At 48.0% G+C, this 14,887-nt stretch overlaps 1 protein-coding gene across 1 annotated transcript; it reads right to left on the bottom strand.

The window, feature by feature from the left end:
• Positions 1–1,172: 1,172 nt before the first annotated feature.
• On the bottom strand, positions 1,173–14,453 carry LOC135293238 (TOG array regulator of axonemal microtubules protein 2-like). The gene is made up of 12 exons (XM_064407236.1): positions 14,266–14,453; positions 12,517–12,622; positions 11,546–11,781; positions 10,384–10,536; positions 9,127–9,244; positions 8,633–8,677; positions 8,060–8,163; positions 6,477–6,680; positions 5,090–5,306; positions 3,920–4,006; positions 2,052–2,628; positions 1,173–1,570 (listed from the first exon to the last, which is right to left on the bottom strand). The coding sequence occupies exons 1-8, from the start codon at positions 14,451–14,453 to the stop codon at positions 6,524–6,526; spliced, it is 1,107 nt and encodes a 368-aa protein (XP_064263306.1). The 3' UTR covers positions 1,173–1,570; positions 2,052–2,628; positions 3,920–4,006; positions 5,090–5,306; positions 6,477–6,523.
• Between the last annotated feature and the right edge of the window lie 434 nt (positions 14,454–14,887).

Here is a 14,887-nt window from a genome sequence, read left to right as displayed (position 1 = left end):
TAGGCCCAGGGAAGCAGCTGGCCAAGGACGAGCTCACTGTGCTTCAAGCTGTGTCCAGAGGGAAGGGATGGCTGGTCCATGGGGACAGCAGCCCAGATCCCAGGCACACGATTGCCTTTGCAGCAGGGCCAGGATGTGCAGTTGTTTTGGGTTTGCTCTGGCATACAGGAGGAGGCAGATGAACAACAGCTTTGGTAGACAGAATGTCCAATTAAAGGTTTGGGAACTTGATTTCAGCCTTGCAGAGAAAGGGCCCAATGTATACAGGAACTGACCCTTTCAGTGTACTTTGAACAGGTCCTGATTTGGCTCTCTAGCTGGGCCAGAAATGATGGGATACTAAGCATGGGTGTGCTGCTGCCTCCTTCCCCATTCCTGGCCCTGGCATGGGGGTCCTGGAGCAAGTTGGGCAGGCAGAGACCTTGCAGAGAGCAGCAGGGCAGGGAGCTCTGCTGAACTCCCTAAATGGCAGTAAGGCTGAGATGATGGATGTGTGGGAGCTGGAGAGCAGCGAGCATCCCGAGAGCTCAGCAGCAGCATCTGGGCTCCAAGGCTGCTGGGGAAGTGTAGGAGGGAAGGGCAGCAGCAGCAGAAATGAGAGGCTTGAGACAAACAGGTTTGGACGTGCTGCAGAATGGTTTTGTGGGGATTTGGCTGGAGATCAGCACTGGCTGTGAGACACCTTAGGGGCAGGGAGAGAACAGTGATCTAAACCCACTTCCATGGCATCCAAAAGGCCAGGGGAGGCAGTGGCACCCCAGAACACCTTGATGTCAAACGTATGGATGCCAGCTGGGAATGCAGCCACACTTGCAGAGCAGTGAGCAGGAGGTGAGCACAGAACTCATCTAGGTAGAGAACTTTTGACTAGACAGGTTCTTTTGGATCCATTGTCCCCCAGACATGTCAATGTGTGGCCCTGTTGTCATGACAAGTTAAAAACAGCAGCACAAGTGACACAAAGAAAACATGGCAAAAGAGGAAGAGGAGAGGCCCAGCAAGTAAGGCATGTGGTGAGACACTGGCACATCAAGTGAGCTGCACTCCCATAATCTCCAGGCTAGGAGATCCTGGTCTCATATTCTCCTTTGGTTTATATAAATTTTATTTATTTTTTTAGTTTTTTAAAATCATCAAAATAAAATATATACAATTAAAATATCTCATCAAAATTTAAATATACAATCAAACACATTTATTCAAAACTATCAGAACACAGATACATCCGTAACTATGAAGCCTAAACCTATTCCAAAATCCTAACTCCTATTGCGGATAATCCTATTCTTGATGAATCCTAACCTGGGTGAATCCTATTCTTGATGAATCCTAATCTGGATGAATCCTATAGTTGATGAATCCTATTCTTGATGAATGCTCTTCTTGGTGAATCCTCTTCTTGATAATCCTAAAGCCTAAATCCTAACTTGAAATATTCTTTGGACAGTCGGCAGCTTCTTCCTGATCTTGGAGAAAGGGCGCTTCTGGACTGCAGGCAAGGACTTTCCTGGTAAGGGAATAGTGGAAATGTCCAGAGAAAACTTCTTGGAAAGACTGTAGCCGGTCGTATCTGTGGAGACACAAAGTTTAACAGAGCCTGGAATGCAAACCTAAAGCATCTGAAGCTCCGTATTTCATGGGACAGATTCCTTGGAAGCTTCTAAACAGCTGCACAGGGAAACCTGCTCCTGCTGGCTGCAACTTGAGGCAGGCCAGTTCGAAAACCCTGCCCCACTTCCACAGAGCTGCCACAGGAACAGCCTGGCCTCTGGGCTGCCCTGGGACAGCAGGGAGCCCAGAGCCCTGTGCTCTCCAGCCATGGCTCAGCTGCACATGCACCCTGCTGCTGCTCTCCCTGCCCCACAGCTGAGCAGCCCTACAGCTCCACGGGGCACTGCCAGCAGCACAGCTCATTGCAGGTGCACATGCAGGGCACAATGTGCACAGCCATTGTGTAATTCAAGCCAGTGTTCCCTGCCAATGTGCACAGCTTCTCTGGGCTGCCACAAGACCCTTCCCCCCAACAGAGAGCAGCCCAGCTCCCACCTCACCTCTGTGTGAGGCAGATCCATGCTTGGTCTTCACCTTGTCCTCAGTCTGCAGTTGCTTCAGGCTGATTCATGCTTAGTCTTCATCTTTTCCTCAGTCTGGGTTCACTTGAGGCTGATCCATACTTCATCTTCACCTTGTCATCAGTCTGCAGTTGCTTCAGGCCCCCCATGTCATGACTAGGAAGGGCAATGCTGATAACAGAGTGGGGGCAGATGCACAACAGAGTGGGGGCAGATGCACACCCTTCCTTAGTATTTTGTCATTTCTGGCACAGCTGAAAAGTCACGTCTGGTGGTGTCCAGCTCAGAAATTTGTCCGCTTTCTGGAGAACATCAAACCTTCACCAGCCCAGAAGGCTGTTGAGGTTTTCCTGCACGTGTGGAGGTGTGCTGTCAGCAAACTTAATGATCTGGCTGCCCAGTGCCTCGCAGAGGGCACAGGCCAGCTTGGTGACCACAGCGCAGACGTTGGCGCTTCGCACAGGCAGCGCCTTGTTCTCCAGGCAGGACCAGAGCACGGGCAGGGCGTAGCGCTCGACCGCTTCAGGGCTCCTGGCATGAGCCCATTCCACAAGCACTGCCGGGAGAGAGACACAGCTGCTTACCCACCAGCCTCCATGCAAACAGGGACCTACCTCTGCTCTTGCTTCTTGGAAGCCTCTCGGGCCAAGATCAGTGAAACAGCACACACAGCCCCACGACCCAGAAATGGGCAAAGCCGCTGATCATCCTTGAAACACAACCACCAGCCCCTCGGGACTAATATCTCCAACCAGAGCTTTGTACCTGTGGCAGACTTTGTACCTTTACTAAATTATTGCACAATTTCTTTCTGCATGAACAATGAATGAAACGTCAAATTGCCTACTATTTCCATTAACAAGTTGTCTAAACCCACGTAGAAGATTGGGAATTGCACCCTAGAGAGACAATTGAGAGATTTCTAATAAAAGCAATGATTCCATTTTTGTAACTTTGATGTCAAGGGCCAAAAGTCTAATCTGGCTCTCCCCTTTGCTCCGTGGCCCACAGCAAAGGGCAGTATTAGAACACACTTCAAAACTCCAGCCCACCAGAGATGGCTGCTACTTGACAGCTGGATGAGAACCACCAGAGACTAGCTGGTGTCTTTGGTGGAATGCTTTTGTGGCTTCCAACAAAGAGCTGTTTCAAACCTCAGGGTGTCTTGGAGAATTACCCAGACCCATTGCCCTGGCATTTGCCCTGGCACTTGAGCATCTCCACATTTTAATGGCATTTCCCCTCCCAATGTTAATAGCATTTCTTCTTAAAATGTGCACTGAAATAGGGGCATAGAGAGAGAAAAAGGCTACACAGGGGACTGAAATTTAGCCAAAACACGAGGGTTTTCTCACATTGCCTCTGGAATCTGCTCTCTACTCATTTTCTGAACTGAACTATATCAAACACAGACAGAAAGTGACTACCAACAGGCTCCTTGCATGGCAGATTTGGCTGAAAGATCAAAACCTGAAATGCTCAGGAGACCAGTCTTGTTTCCTGATCAGGCAAACTGTTATGTAGTAGCCATTTACTATTCTGTGGTGGAAGAAACTTCATTTCCTCTATGCTGTTAATCCACCAGCAGTCATCAACATTGAAAGAGCTCCTGAAAGTACCCAAAACCAATTTGGCTAAGCAGGAAAAGGGTTATGGTACCCATTGAAAAACTGGACTTCATTTGAGTTTAAATGCAATTAAAGACACTGGCCACTATGGGACTTGAGAAGGGCCCCAGTGAGAGCTCAGCACCTCCTGATGTGGAGGAGCTACTCTACTGTCTGTTCACTGGCATTCCCTGTAAATACTCCCTCGGAGACCTCTTGGCTTAGGAGGGGAGGCCGTACCTGTGATACGCTCCGTGACATCCAGCAGAGCTTGGCCACTCAGTCGTCTCCATTGGTGGCAGAGCTCTTTCATCAGTGATACTTCATCTACAAGTGAAACACACGTTTCTGTTCACTCTTCTGAGGGCATAGGAGAGAGAACAGTGGTGAGGGAAAGGGCAGGGGCAACCCCATTTTATACAATAAAGTCCATTTCTGCTGATTTTTGAATCCTTTTCTTCTTTCCTTCCAGCCTACTTGTCAGTGTTTAAAATGCCAAAAGAAAAGCTCTCCTTTCACATTTGTAAATCCAAAGTTGTCTGCTCTATCAGGAGCTATGTTAAAACATTTCACATCAGGGTCCTCAAGAGTTCAGTCACATGGAAGCAATGAAAAGGTTCTGCATCCCAGAGCCAAAAGGAAGAAGCCAATACTTGGGACACAGAAAGGCACTGAGTCAGGCAGTCCATGACTTCGCAGAGCAGCTGAGGTGGAGAAAGTGGAAACTCCCCTTGAAGACCTGCCTCTTCAACACTCCATTGTTCAGGCATATTCCCCCAGTGTGGCATTTTCAGAGCTGACATCAATCTGTGTGGCAGAAAAATTTACAGCTGCCCTTGCCTCTGTAGGTATTTGCCATTTCCTTCTTGTCCCATGCAAAACAACGTGTGGAACAAGGCATCATTGACAGATGGATTTTGACCCGTGTGTTATAAAGAAATGAACTTGATTAATCCTATGGTCCCCTTTGAAAAAAGAAGACAAAGAAGAAAGGTGGAAAACAGGCAGCTACTGCCTATAATGTAGAGCCTTCCAGGTGGCTGCTGTGCAGAAGCTCTGATGGGCCGGTGTCCCTTCATGCCTACAGCAAAGCTGTTCATTTGGCAAGTCAGACGGGGCCCAAGCAAACTCCAAAACCCCTTTGCCTCTGAATTGCAGCAAAGCTCTAGTCCAGGACTTGCTCTTCAGACCAGCAGCACAGAGCCAAGGGCTCCTGGGACTGTTGGGAAATGCTGCTGCACATTCCAGCCAGTTGGGGATGGTGCATAAGGACTGCACCTGCACAGCTTCTGGTGGGTGTCAGCTGGAGCATTCCACAGACAGCAACAGCTACCAAGGCACTCAGCGTTCTCTTGTGTCGGAGAGACAGAGACACAGGTGAGGAGAGTCCATGCCAGGGCTCAGCCTTACCTAAATGCACAACAGATTGGTCCAGAGCCGTCATAGCTGCAGCATGAACCCCGGGATCCTTTGAGTTTAGGTTCTTTGTTATGCCTTCAACCAAACGGATCATCAATGGGTTCATGGCATCCTGCAGCAGTCCTATGATTTCTGCCAGCGCCTCCAGCGCCTTCTGCTTCACTTTCTTATGTGTGTCACAGATTCTCAGGCCAAAATAATCAAAAATCTGTGAAGAGAACAAACAACATGAAAGCTTGATTAAAATGACCTTTTTTGAAGAGGCAATGTAGAAATGAGCACTCAGGAATCTAAAGATGAAAGTGATCCTTTCTGTCAGGTCAGCCCTTGCTTGCACAATTTCACTGTTTTCCTGTGAGCCACACACTGGAATGGTTGCACAACCTCATGCTGCTTGAAAGATTTTCATCTGTTTTTAAGAGGTTTGGGTAGGGACAGAAAAGTTCCTATGGTGTTTCTCTCCACCTATAAATCATTGAATCAATTCCATTTATTAATTCAAAAGACTACCTTTGCTTTACAAGTATGGAAGCAGATGTTTACAATGCCCATTTTTTTATACAGTTGCCTCAAGTACTGAGGGCAGCTATGATTTCGCCTAAACTATGGTTGGAGGAGATCTAAGTTTTATTTTGTCTGTCTCAGAACCTGTGTCTGGAGAAGGGCAGGGCTCAGATCAACTCTTCCAGGATCCAGACCATTGCTCTGACTAACAGGTGGACTTGTGAAATATAATGTGCTGTACAGCTCTCATTCCAGCAGGTTCAGTCCCTTGACAGCCACATTATCAGGCACACTTTTCTGGAAAAAGGGGAAAAGCAGCTACTGGGAGGAGAGGGGATGGATCTGTCCTTATTTGTTTTCTTCCTTTCCAAAGAGAAAAAAAGGCCCCCCAAGAAGGGTGAGCACCATCATTACCAAGAGGAACAGGGACGGGGATGGAAATGAGTTTTACCTGTGCAAGACAAGATGGAGTTCACAGAAGTATCCTTTTAAAAACATTTTGTTTAAACCAACCCAGCCTGATACTTCTCTTCCCCATGCAAACCCATTTTTTCTCTAGAGAATAATTGCCATGTCTTCAATGGCTCAATTCCCTCCACTTAACCCAACTGGGAGTAGGAGACAGCAGAGGTTACACCAGCAGAAAATTCTGCCATCATCTGATGAACAGCAGCAATAGGCACCTGCCAGACAAATACAGCTGGACTGAAATAACTTGTCCTGAAGCCTGGAGCTCAATTAATTTGTCTGGATAAGAAGGGCCAGTCTGTCCCAAACAGCCAGGATATAGTGCCAAGACACACTGAATTGAATTTACTTCTGCAGGCTTGGGAAAGGAGCTAAATGAAAGGAGCAATGAAGATATCCTACATACTTGGACAATGTTTGTGGAGATCAGCTGGGGTCTGGTTTTGGACAGGTCTAGGAGGAGTGCCACTCCTTCCATCCGTGTCTGGAACGCCTTGGCTTCCAGGAGATGGTAAAGCTTCTGGAGCAGCTCCCTTTCTTCCACAGATGCAGGAATGTGACCTGGGCTCTTGCACGGTGTAGGCGGCGTCCACCAGTGGCAGACTTTGCCCTGGAAAACAAAGTCAAATTAGGATCTGTTTCTGATAATCCCTTCAGTTAATTGTGAGCCAAACATCTTGGGGAGCTTTCCTAATGATGTGGTTTCAAGCTAGAAAATCATGAGGCTCTGAAGTGAAGAACAACGTGGACCTCATGACAATCATTATGGGAAACAATCTGCAAGTCACATTCTCCCAGTGCTCACGCAGGAAAACCAAGGATGAGATGCATCTGATCTATCTTCAGATGGCTTCTAAGACACACAGACCACGTTGCTTTGTGGGGAAAGAGAGACACTGCTTCCAAGTTTAAATGCCTCCTCATACGGGACGTGTGTGTCTTATAATAAGGAAACTCATCACTCTGGAGAAGTGTCTCTACAACCAGGCATGACAATCTGCAAAAGTAGCTCAGATGCATCTGAACAGATGAACAGGGGCATAGCTAAATGATCCAGAAAAGCAGTAACAGAGAGAAAAACAGAAGTCAGACATCTCCCAGAACTACACTCACATTTCATTTGCTTCCCTAGAAACTAGATGCACAGCGTAACAAACCCACTGGGAATAATCCTCTTGGATCAACCTGTCTCTTCCATGAGAATGGGAAGATGCTAGCTATGCTACTGAGGCATGTGGTCACTTTCTTGCCACTGCTGAGCATGACAGAGTTAAATAAATCCCCTCTGTTGTCAGAGGAAAACAGTACAAGTAGCTCTGCCACTGGCATGAAGAGACAGCAAGGACCAAATTCCTGTCTTAAATGCTGATTGCAGCACAGGGGGAAATAAACCAAACACGCTGTCCATCAAGCAAACTGTAGGAAGGACAGGAATCACAAGACAAAAAGTCCACCTTGAGATACCTCTTAACCAAAATGGCTTAGGAATTGTCTTGCTCCTTACTACTCAAACTTGGTACTGCTGTTTGAGGGTAAGAAAACCAACAATCAGCTAGACCAAACCTCATGGAAGGGAACTGCTTGTTTGAGGAATGGCATCCTGCCTCTAGACTGGGACTTCTCATTAAAACACCTATCTAAAAAGGACTCCACTTGGATGAAAAAAACCCCTGGTTGAATTTACTTGTCTCAAGTCAGGCAGCAGAGACTTGGCCCTCTCCTAGCCTCCACAGCCCTGCCCTTGCCATTGCACTGGATCATCTGAACTGCAAGCAATGGGCGACTTTTTGTCGCCCAGTTTTTGTGGAAAGCCCTCCAGAGAAACTGTGTTCAACACAATGCAGAAATAGATATTTTTTATCCTAGAGCATTTGTAGGGAAAGGAAACAATCTTTGGCACTGGTCATCTCCATCAGAAAGATGTGCCTGAGGAAGAGGCATGTGAAGCTTGTCATGAGCTTTGTCACATCTGGCAAAAGTGCTCAGTACCGTTTGCTAGGAGGTGATGTGGCCTGGGGCTCCTTGGAGCCTTCATTCCTCTTCTTCACTGGCTCCTGCACAGGTGGGAGTTCAGCCTTGTTGTTTTCCATCCCCTACAGAGACACAGAGAAACCCCATCAATCTTTAGAATAGAACTAGGAAATTCCCTCTTTAAAACACCAGTTAGAACCAGGATCACTGCTACCAAGGCCTAGGGAAACATTTCCTAACTTACAGAAATAAACAGACCAGAGATTCAGTGATGCCAACTCTTTGTTTTTGGTAGCCCAAGGCAGGTTATGGGTGCTACCATACTGAGCTGCTGTCTAAAATCCCAAATTTATTAGTTTTGACCATAAATGGGAATTATGCAAACTGGTAGGCAATGAGTGGTCTTAAAGGAAGCAGCAGAAAAAATTGGACTCTTTGGGGGTGGGCCCATTGTGTTGGAAGTTGATTTGGTTCAACACTTATTCTCCCTGCCCCTGCATAAAGAAACACTCCCTTCTGTAATGTAGATAAAAAGAATAAAATCCCTCCCAATCAAAGAAATGATTTTCCACTGGATGCTGCTGAATTTACCAAGCTTCTTCCAGCTCCACAGGGCTTGACAGCAGGGCAGTATTCCTAAAAGACAGACAATAATTGTAGTAACTAGGATTGACTTGGACATCTTTTGTATATTTGGAAATTTTCTTGGTACTACTAAGAGACTTAGAGTCTCTTTTGCAAAGACTCTGTTAAGTTCAGAAGCACTATTGTCACTTAATTGCTTTACTGAGGGCAGGGTAGGGAGAGTGCTGTGGGGGCTTACACATGAATGTAAACCCATTTTCTCCTCTCTCCCTTTCCTCTTTGTGACCCATATTCAAAGTATTCAAAACCCCACTTTTCCCCTAATAATACAGTTCCTCTGTGGTCTGCAGAAGAACAGGCTGAGGATTAACAGCTCATTTTCAGGAATAAAATGATTCAGCAAAAGAGGAATGAGATACAGACACATTGGATGTGTTGGATCTCCTATTAACAGTGGCAATACTTGCACAAAGGAGACATTTCTCCTGCCAAGCACTTACTTTCTTCTTAATTCTCTTCAGGATATCTTCCAGGTCATGCGTGGAAAGAGATTGTTCCAAAAGCTTTTTAAATTTTTGATTACTAAGCAACATCTTCACCATCTCCTGTCCATAATGCCTAAGGAAGGAAGGAAGGAAACCAAAGAAAAGTGAAGAAAGGAAGAGTCTTAACAGAAGAAGCTAATGCCTTAAACTCATCGGGTGCAATGTTTGCATGAGAAGGTGTTACCTACACTCAGCAAAGAGGGAGATTTACCTCACTTGACACTGCACAGTGCTGTCAGCTGAACACAAGAGGCAAGAGGAGAATGTGGGGCAACAGAAAAATACCATTTCTCTCTGAAACTTGGGGTGTGCTTCTGTGGGATCAAAGGACCCCAAGGCAAACACATCTGCTTTGTTGTCAGAGCCTATTAGCAGTCTTCTGCTGCCCTTGCACATCCATTTTCGTTTCTTTAACTGGCAGGGAAGCCAGGAGAAAACACCTCATCCTTGCTTTTGATTATTCTATACTATCTGTATACACATGGGCAGCTAGTTGCTCTGGTGTTCTTGGCAGCTATTAATGGGAATTTCATCATCAAAGGAAGGGGATTTTGGTGGCTTGGGGTGATTTTGCCACTAGGAAACCACAATTTTCTTCAAGAAGAAATTTGGAGGTCACTGAGCCACAGACAATAGCATTCTAGAAATCTGCAGAAGAGGTTTAGAAAGACTGAATACATTGGCTAAAGACCTCTAAAATATTTCTAGGGAAGTCTTAAGTTAATGAGAAACAGATGTTTGGGATCCTTCAGTGATGAACATTAGCCAACACTTTGGCTTTCTCTTGTGCACCTAAGGCTAAACAAAACTGTTGGACTGGCTAATCAGAGCTCTTGTGATCTCAGTAAAGAATCTTTCAAGTCACAGGAAGGCAATGCTCCTTGCTGCCAACCTCAGGTTACCCAGTACAGTCATTTCCCCAGACAACCCAGAGCAGTGGTCACAGCACCAAGCCTGACAGAGCTCAAGAAGCGTTTGGACAATGCTCTCAGGCACATGGAGTGACTCTTGGGCTGTCCTGCACATGGCCGGGAGCTGGACTGCATGACCTACATGGCTCCCCTCCAACTCTGCATATTCCATGATTCTATGCCTCTTAGCCACACTGTGAGGTCACTTATTATTGCCTTGAGTTTCCACTCTTTCTGGTTTTAGCTTAAAGCCAAACACAAAACGGTTTTCCTGTTTTAGGAGGTGAAAGAAGATCATTACCTCGTGTCCTTGTGACTGTCCTGAGCAAGTGTCCCTGCCACCTGTGCCAGCCTCTCAGCCCTGGGTGTGCCTGCAAGCTTCGTGACTCCCATTTTCTCCATCAAGGACAGGAGGAGTTCGGCCGTACACTTCCGCGCCGGGACGTAGCGGCTCCTGGGAAGGAGAGAGCAAACCCTGGGACACAGGGAGAAGGAGCAGCAGCAGCACAGGCCTTGGACACAGCCTGCTCCCTGTCCTTGCTGGGGGAAGGAGCCTGGCTTCTCCCTGCAGCTGCAGACACCTGTAGAAGGTTCTGTCCTCAGATAAACACAAAGTTAGCATTGTACAGAAGGGCTGTCTGCATGGAAAAGGGAAGCATTCAGTCTCCCTGCACTATCGGATGCTCAATTTCTTTCCCGAAGTTTACTCGGAGAAAGATTAAAGTAATAGGTTCCATATGAATTATTTAGAAATTAAGGACAATTTGTGCTGACCCATCAGAGGGCACCCACTACCCAGAGCTGCAGCAGGATGAGGCTCTTTCCACCCATTCATCCCCAAATCTGCAGACCCCTGGGAAAACACAAATGCAGAGAAAACACGCCGTGGGCCGTGAAGTTGAGGAACACCCAGCAATGCAGCCTGTTTCTTTTGCAAAGCTTGGCAAGGGATACGTCTGAGTGTTTTACCCTATTCCAAAGCTGAGGAAAGGGTGGCAGTCAGTTTAGCAGCTTGTCCTATTCTAGAGACTGTCTCTTGGGAACTATCAGGCCCAGCACCAACACTTCAGGCAGCATTTGCTTCAGCTGTCCCATGGCACTCAGCCAGTGAGGGTGCCTGGAAAGTGCTTCATCGTCTCAGGGCTAACATGAAACATCAGTTTGAATAGAAAGCAGAGCTCTAAGGCCAGGACAGTCACACAAGACTCCTCTTGGCAGGAGCCCTGCTGTGCAGGCTGTGCCACACCCAGCACATTCTCCCTGATGTGCTCCATGCCCCAGCAAGTACCCTCCTTATTTCTCAGAAAGGAGAAATGAGGTTGATCAGAGAATCAAGTCACTGAGTCCACAGAAGATGCAGGATACAGGGCCCTTCCCTTCCACCATTCCCGTTCTCTCTGTCATCCCTTCCCTCACCCACACACTAGAAGGTCAAGAGTATCACAGAAAGAAGAAGAACCTACTTGACTCCATTGTCCATGAGAGCAGTCATTGCTCGTGTAGGAGTCACGTTCTCTACCATCATCCCCAGGCTCTGACAGGCTGCCTTCTGAATAAACTCTGGGGAATTCCGCAACATGTGGAGAAGGACTGCAGCAATCTGATCCACCTCGGAGTCCATGTCCTTCCCCAAGATCGCAAAGAGCTCTCCCAGAGTGACAATTGCAGAGCAGGACACGTTGGACCGGAGGTTGGTCACCTGGGGAAGTCATGAGGGGGAAACATAAGCATCACCTTGACAGGAAAACCAGTTTCCTTAGACAAAACTCCCAAAAAATCACAACACATCCCACTGTGTATAAAAGCACAGTAGGAGCAGAAGAGCCCAAGCACAGAAAGGCACTTACTCTGGCACCAATTTCTGCCCACACACCTGCTTACTGCAGGCATGAAAAATAGGCTTCACTAAAGTGTTCCACTTAACCCTTCTATAATGTCTACTGCTTTGATTTTAGGCCCTTTTATTTGAAAAACATAGAAGCAAAATAAAGAAACCATATGCTTTCAAACCATAAAGGCACAAGTCATAAAGATAAAACAGTCAGATGCTCCTGTTCAAAAAAGCAACACCTGTAGTTGAAGCACCCAGGCAGAAAACAGAAAACACAGGCTCAGGTCTACAGACTCATTTGCAGTCTTCAATTACAGCTTGAGCAGAGATTGGGACTCGGGTATATCATGTCATTAGTGTCTCTTTTCTGCCTTGCATTATAATGGTACCTCACTCACAGACAAGTGTCAGATACCCATCCTGCCAGTAAATACAGCTACATGTACACACAGATCCTACAGATAGCTGACAGACACTAGAAATAGAAGGTCTAAAACCAGAAATGAAGGCAGTCCCTGAGCACACATGGAGATGAACAAGCACATATTCTACTCTACAAGCTGTATATCAAGTATGGGGGACAATTCAGAGCAATGTTCTCACCTCTCTGGTAACTGCCAAGCAAATCTCACGAAGTCGACAGAGCAGGACTTGTGAATGGGACTCAGCCAGCAGTGTGATGTTCAAGAGTCCCTTCTTCTTCCGTTCCCTGAAAGGCATGTACAAAAAAGATTGATTTTTCTCTCTACCCAAGCACTTGGCAGCACCCTCTGAAATCACCAGGCTGGCAGCTCAGTCAAAGCATGGCAGGTGCTTTTCAAGGATTACTTAATGAAATCGTGGAACACATTGCCACAGGATGCTGTGGCTGTCAAAAGCGTACACAAATCCAAGAGGCAAAGAGAGGGCTTTCAGACTCTTCATTTGTGACCTTTCTGAAAATCTCTGCTATTAAGTCCCTCTGCCATCACTGCTTCCTAGAAGCTGTGAGGGCAGGCCATGCTGCTGGTTCTTGTCACCTCCCTGTACCTGTCCCTGAGACACAGTCCCATTGGGCTGTTACTGGGACATTTTCCTTCTTTGGCAGACCCAGCAGGCAGTTCAGCACTGAGAGTCTGCACTGGCACTCTGGAGCTGAGTTTCCACTCTACAGTCGAGGCCTGTGTGTCACCCACTCCACCTCACACGTTCCCCAAAAAAGCAGCAGGATGTCCCAGAAGATTAAGATTCCACCCCTGGGCAAGAACTGTTAAAACTCTGGCTTTTCCCAGAACACTCCGACCTAAAACAACGCCCACAACAGCAAAGTGTTATTGAAAAGGGGCAAACAACTCCATCTCTCAGCACTTGCTTTGTGCAGGCCCTCAGCTCCAGGAAGGTGTGTGAGGCATCAGGGCTGCCGCCAGGGTTGGCAACTGATCCTACGGGCACCCCTGAGTGTCATCAGGACCCCCACACCTGCAGAAGCTCTCTGCACCTCCCAGGGCATCAAAGAGAAATGGGGAAGAGAAAGCAGAAGAGAAAGGGCAAAGCAAAGGAGACTGCACAAGGAGATGCAACATGGCTAATTTTTCATGCTTATCCCTGTGAGAATGAAGCATCCACCAGTGAGTGGATGCTAACCCAGACATCAAAAAGACAACCAATATCACCTAACATTTGTAAGGGTATCACCTCTGGGCCTCCTTCTGTCTGTGTAGAGTTTTGGGACACATTGTGAGTATTGACAAAACATCTCAAGCCCGTATGACTCCTTGAGAAGGAAAAGTTGAATTGCAAAAGTGCAAGATTCCCAGAGGATTTTATTTCTCTTTCTTTCTCTTCTGCCATGAGCCCTTCAGGAGTACTGGCAGGAAGAGGGACTTGAAGGCATAACTCAGTCCATTTCTCAAAAAGAGGAGCTGCCTGGAGCACCTTCTGGGACTCACATGCAGGAGTCCCTGCCATTGCTGTCAGCAGTGGGAGCAGAGAGGAATCTTACTCAGTCCCACTGGGCCAGTGGCCCAAGGCACCCAAATCTCTACACTCAAAACTGCTGCCATCCTGCTTCTGCCTTCAGCCAGCAAAGCATCTCGTCCCACAGCTTTCTCTCTTCCCTCAGCATTTCCTTTGCAGCTCCATGGAGCAGCAGCCAAAGCCAGGAAACAGCATGGACCTGCTGCAGTTGGAGCAGTGCTGCAGAGCAAGGCCAAGAAAAGGCTGCTCTCCACTCTTTATCCTCTCACAGCTCCACAGTGGTTTCAGCAGTGCCCTTTGGCCCTCTGGGCTCTCGGGGCTCAGAATCACCAGCAAGACTCTCTTCTGACCGACCTTAACGCCAAGAGGGACACAGAGTGATGGGGCCTTTCTTACCAGTCGTCGCTGCCCAGCAAGGACAGTGCCTCCTGCAAGGCCTGCTGTGGGTCTGAAAAGGCTCTGTCCTTCTGCCTGTGCCCACGGAGCGGCTCCTCTCGGCGCAGGGCACCAGTGGCTGTCTGCGAGTTCACTGCAAGTACAGGGTCGGCCATGGGCGCTGCAGGCCCGGGCAAGGCACCCGCCATGGAGCGGCCTGCAGCCCATCTCCCAGCCAGGGTTCCCTGTGGCACACACTGCCACTGGGGCACAGACTTCCCTGCTCTCTGGATCCTGGGGCTCCCTGCTTTCTCTCAGCCTCCCCAGCAGGGCACAGCTCCAGGCTAAACCTGACAATTGCCCCACAGCCCCAGCTCCGAGTGCCACAGGTGCCACAGCCAGCGGCAGGTTCCTGAGGCCGCAGAGCTCCCACTCCCTGCCAGGCAGTGCCAACAGCAGGACTGGCCAGCCCAGGAGGGAACCCCTCAGATGCCCCTCTTGTCTCAGCACCCTGATTTCCACAGCCCTGAGGACAGGGGCTCTCGGCAAATCCCTGAGGAGAGACCTGCAGCTGCCTCGTGACAGCACCAAGCCAAGCCTGAAGAACCCAACCCTGCTGGGCCCAGCTCAATCCCCAGGGAGC

Source organism: Passer domesticus, unplaced genomic scaffold (genome assembly GCF_036417665.1).
Source record: "Passer domesticus isolate bPasDom1 unplaced genomic scaffold, bPasDom1.hap1 HAP1_SCAFFOLD_93, whole genome shotgun sequence".
NCBI classification, from domain to species: domain Eukaryota; kingdom Metazoa; phylum Chordata; class Aves; order Passeriformes; family Passeridae; genus Passer; species Passer domesticus.
Note: the sequence above shows the minus strand (reverse complement) of the source record. Positions and strands in the feature narration are given on the sequence as shown.